General features: G+C 37.7%; 1 protein-coding gene across 1 annotated transcript; it reads left to right on the forward strand.

Annotated features, from left to right (window-relative positions):
* The first annotated feature begins 2,219 nt into the window (after positions 1-2,219).
* LOC105383597 (transcriptional adapter 1) lies at positions 2,220-3,980 on the forward strand. The gene is made up of 4 exons (XM_038111760.2): positions 2,220-2,678; positions 2,895-3,011; positions 3,245-3,492; positions 3,747-3,980. Exons 1-4 carry the CDS (start codon positions 2,280-2,282, stop codon positions 3,895-3,897), a joined length of 915 nt encoding a protein of 304 aa, XP_037967688.1. The 5' UTR covers positions 2,220-2,279; the 3' UTR covers positions 3,898-3,980.
* Positions 3,981-4,311: the final 331 nt, after the last annotated feature.

Consider the following 4,311-nt stretch of genomic DNA (forward strand, 5'->3'; position numbering starts at 1 on the left):
ATAATGAATATTATGGAGGCATGGCATAACATGAAGGAGGCCTATCCCTGCAGTGGGTTGACATAGGCTGATGATGATGATGAATGAATATTATATTTCCTTTAATTTTCACTGATCAAAATTTTCTCAAGTGTTAGAAAGAGGGAAATTATACTCGAATGAATCACGTAATAAATAGATAGTTAAAAATAATTGTATGTAACATATTGATCTCACTGTTGTGAATGTTTTAAGCTGAGATTATAAGAAGTAGCTATATGTGCTTTTAAGATAATTATGTAAGTATATCTACAGTTTAGAGATTGTATATTTTGATGTCATATAAATGAAAATTATCTGATTTTATAAATATGTTGCATTTGTGAACGCTTGGAAAAAAATCTTTGTTTGCTACAAAATACTAATAGCGGTGGTATTACATTTTTAAAGTTTACTGTAGAAAGTTCACGTGGTTCACCTACCAGACACCGATAGTATGACAGCGAATAAATTGAACATGAATCCCATCGAACTAACGTGAAATGTGCCAGTTTTAGATCGACTTAGAATTCGTTTGGAAAAGTCTCAGATTGTTTTCACTACCGACTATTTCTATACATGAGAATTTATATAGACAAGATAATTAACGCATGTTTAGTATGATACCTTACTTACTACCTCAACGGAAAGTTGGCATTTAGTTGTTTTAGGGCGCCTTCAAATTAGTCGCTAAGTGTCGCGCGGCTACAGCGCTGCTGCAGCGCTGCAGCCGCGCTGCTGTCTAAATTCCATATAAATTATTAACGCGCGACTGCAGCGCTGCTGCGGCGCTGCAGTCGCGCATATTTAAATTACAAAATTTATATGGATTTTGACAGCAGCGCGGCTACAGCGCTGCAGCCGCGCGACACTAAGCGACTAATTTGAAGGCGCCCTTAAACTACAATTTGTAGTTAAGTTTTATGTTTCACACCGTCGTCGTCGCTGTCTTCTGAAACTTGTCCACACCACATGTTAATTTTTGATTCATATTACTTATACATTTCTTAAAATTTAATGCACATTGCATATTGAACTCAGAGGTGCTCTGAAAAGTATCAATCAAAATTATAAGATTTATTATTAATTCAGAATAGATTTCATGTTTTCCCGTAATATTATTTTCTTGATAAGTACATTATTTACTTTTACGTAAAGTAAAGTAAAGTTATTTACTCGTACTCTTAACACAAAAAATACCAAATATTGGGATACAGTTTGAATGTACCTAGCACATAAAAATTACAATTGTTTATTTTTTATCAAATACAACTCGGATCTTACCTAGTCGTAACTATCTACTTAATGTTGTATAAATTTTATCATATTTTCATAGGTCATCGTGCCAAAAATGCTCTCTATAAGGAAATATTGTGAATTATAAATTATATTATAAATAACTGTTATTTTGTATTTATAACTGAATGTACCTGATTGTTAAACATATTAAAACATTCCGAATCTCTTTATTTCAATTTGTTTTCTATAGCTTTACATTTAAGTGGGTTCATGTGTTTAAAAGGCCTATAACACTGTATAGCAAAATTGGAATAAATAATTATCATTATTAAAGTTTTTTTCTTTAGAATCATTACTACGAATCATACACTCGAGTCAGCAGCGTTCTACATCATGCTACGTACATTATTCTAGACTCACCTCCTACCCCCACGGACCTAGGGTTTCGACTCCGAAATGTAGGTAAGTACTCTCCTAGTTGTATTGGCGGCAGTTCATCGGCCTCTAAGGAGGTAAATGAAAGGGCGTTTCTCTAGACCCCAGGTGCGTGCGTACCACAATAGTAACTGCCCCCCTATAAACTATATCACCTACTCTGTGCCCCACTACTTGGTGCGGGACCAAGGAACATAATACTTCTCTAAAGGTGCGTACAAACCGGCCAAACGAAGGCGATCAAACGGGTTTCGTTGACCTTCGTTCCTGCTACCTGCCCTGTATTATGTATGATAAATATCCATAGTTGGGCGTTCATTGGGCCGGTCTGTACGCAGCTTAATGAGGAACTCATTCTAGCGCCATAGGCTTTGAATTAAAAAATATATTAATGAACGAATCTTTGCATTTTTGGTGTTGTCAACACTGCAGTCCTGTCACCGCTACTACTGTCAACTGATCTGTCAATCTGTCAAAACAAAGGCGTCAAATCAAATTCTATGTTTTCTGTTTTGTAGTATTGTGTTTGTTGTGTAAAAAACTAAATATTTCCATTATAATAGCAATATAAATAGGCAAAGAAAGCCATGGCGTCCGACACACTAAACATAGCCCGCCGTAAATTAAACGAAGCACTGGGGGATAAAGCCACAAAGTACCTCAACCAAATGAAGCTTTGGTTCCGAATGAAACTGACCAAAGAGGAGTTTGACGCCGAGGCCAGGTCCTTGCTCACTGCAGACCAGGTCCACTACCATAATGAGTTCCTCTTAGCGCTACTGAACAAAGTAGAAGGCCTGGCTGAAACGTCCATGTCGATTGCTCAAGAAAAGGCGAACTCCCATAGCAGAAACAGCCGACGACACAAAAGGACCTCGCGAGGCACATCGGAGAAGTCCAACTTCGAGTCCGCAGACCTGCTGGAGTACCTCGCGCCCAACTCCCCGCCCGGCGCCGGCAGTGATGTCGTCAAATATGCTGTACAGGTTTGTGCTATTTGTTTACTGTTTCCTTTTAGTATGTAGAGACTGCAGGGTATACTAACCTTAGGGTTACTCTAAAGAATGATATTATTTGTAAACATCTGATAAAAATTTACACATACATTTTACTTATATATTACCAATCTCTGCTGGGCACTCTATACAATCTCAATTGGGCTAGTCCAATAAATATTTACATACCCATACTCATATTTGCAGGAGATCTTCCTGCCGGACCACGCGCTGGTGGTGGGCCGGTTCATGCTGGCCGCGTGGGAGCTCGGCCTGGAGGGCGCTGACGACGAGGCCGCTGATCTCATTGTTGTTTCAGTACAGGTTGGTTACTATTTCTGTGTGGTATAAGTAAGTAAGTAAAGTAAGTTATAATTTTGGTACTTTGTAGTTACTTATATGGTTTTGTTTAGTAATGAGTACCATCGAATTGATTTAACCACTGATAAAATATGACAATGTGTTTGCAAATATCAAAAGAGTAGTGACTTAATCATTTCACATTGTTACCAACTTCTAATATAGTACCCATAACCTAAACATTCAAACATTTACAGAACTTCCTGAAAAATGTGATAGCAGCAGTAGTATCCCAACGCAAGGGCTACAAGACACGCAACAAAAACTTCATGTATGATGTTGGCTGCGACATCCCAAACATGTGGCTGCGGAACACTGCCAACTACTATGACCCTCAGAGCGAGGGGCGGGTGGACCTGGATGATGGGGCTGAGCCACTAGAGCCGAGGTGCCCTCCCACCATCGATGAGGTTGAACAAGCAACTGCATTTGAGATTGCTTGCAGGTGAGTTTCAGTGATGATTCACGAAAAACTATGAATATGTTTGGTAAAAATCAATGAAAAGCTCCCTTGGGAAAGCTGAGGTGGATGTCTTGGCATGATTGAGTGCACCTCTGATCACACTTTTTTGTGTGCTATGAGAAATCAGTTTCATCATGTATTGCTTTCAAACACACTAAACATTCCTTGCACTGTCTTACAATACAATTCATCCTTCCCTTAAACTCATAACTAAAAGCATGGTATTTTTCCCACAGTGCCCCAAACCCGAATCCAAACGACGACAAGCTGACTATAGAAGAGTTTTACGACACGCTACTTGTTCATAGAAACGTGATCGCGAGCCACTCCGTCTATGCAGTGAACATGGAGAGGTTAGCCGCCCTGCTCAATCATTCCACCTATTAGTTTGTAAGCTGTATTTATTGTAAATAAAATAGTAATGTTTAAGATTAAGGTTAAAATAGAATAAAGGATTAACAACATTTGAATTCAGGTTTTATATTATAACATTAATATAAATTTATAGTAAGTATTCGTGAAAATGATTGTGAAAGAGGTAGAAGAATAGACAACAACAACAAAAATTATGATAAAATAATCGAGAATTACATTAAAATATTGAATATTAAGATTAATTAACACACCAAATTGACTAGTCCATCAAATCAACTCTCAAATCTTAACCCATCTAGTATTTATACCGTAGGTATAGTACCTACATAATATATTTAGGATACCTTGCATCTTGCATTCATTCACCCTGATAAGAGTATAAACTAACTCACCCTGGTATAATTTATGAAACTTATGAAGTAACTT

This window comes from Plutella xylostella, chromosome 13 (assembly GCF_932276165.1).
Source record: "Plutella xylostella chromosome 13, ilPluXylo3.1, whole genome shotgun sequence".
Lineage (NCBI taxonomy): Eukaryota > Metazoa > Arthropoda > Insecta > Lepidoptera > Plutellidae > Plutella > Plutella xylostella.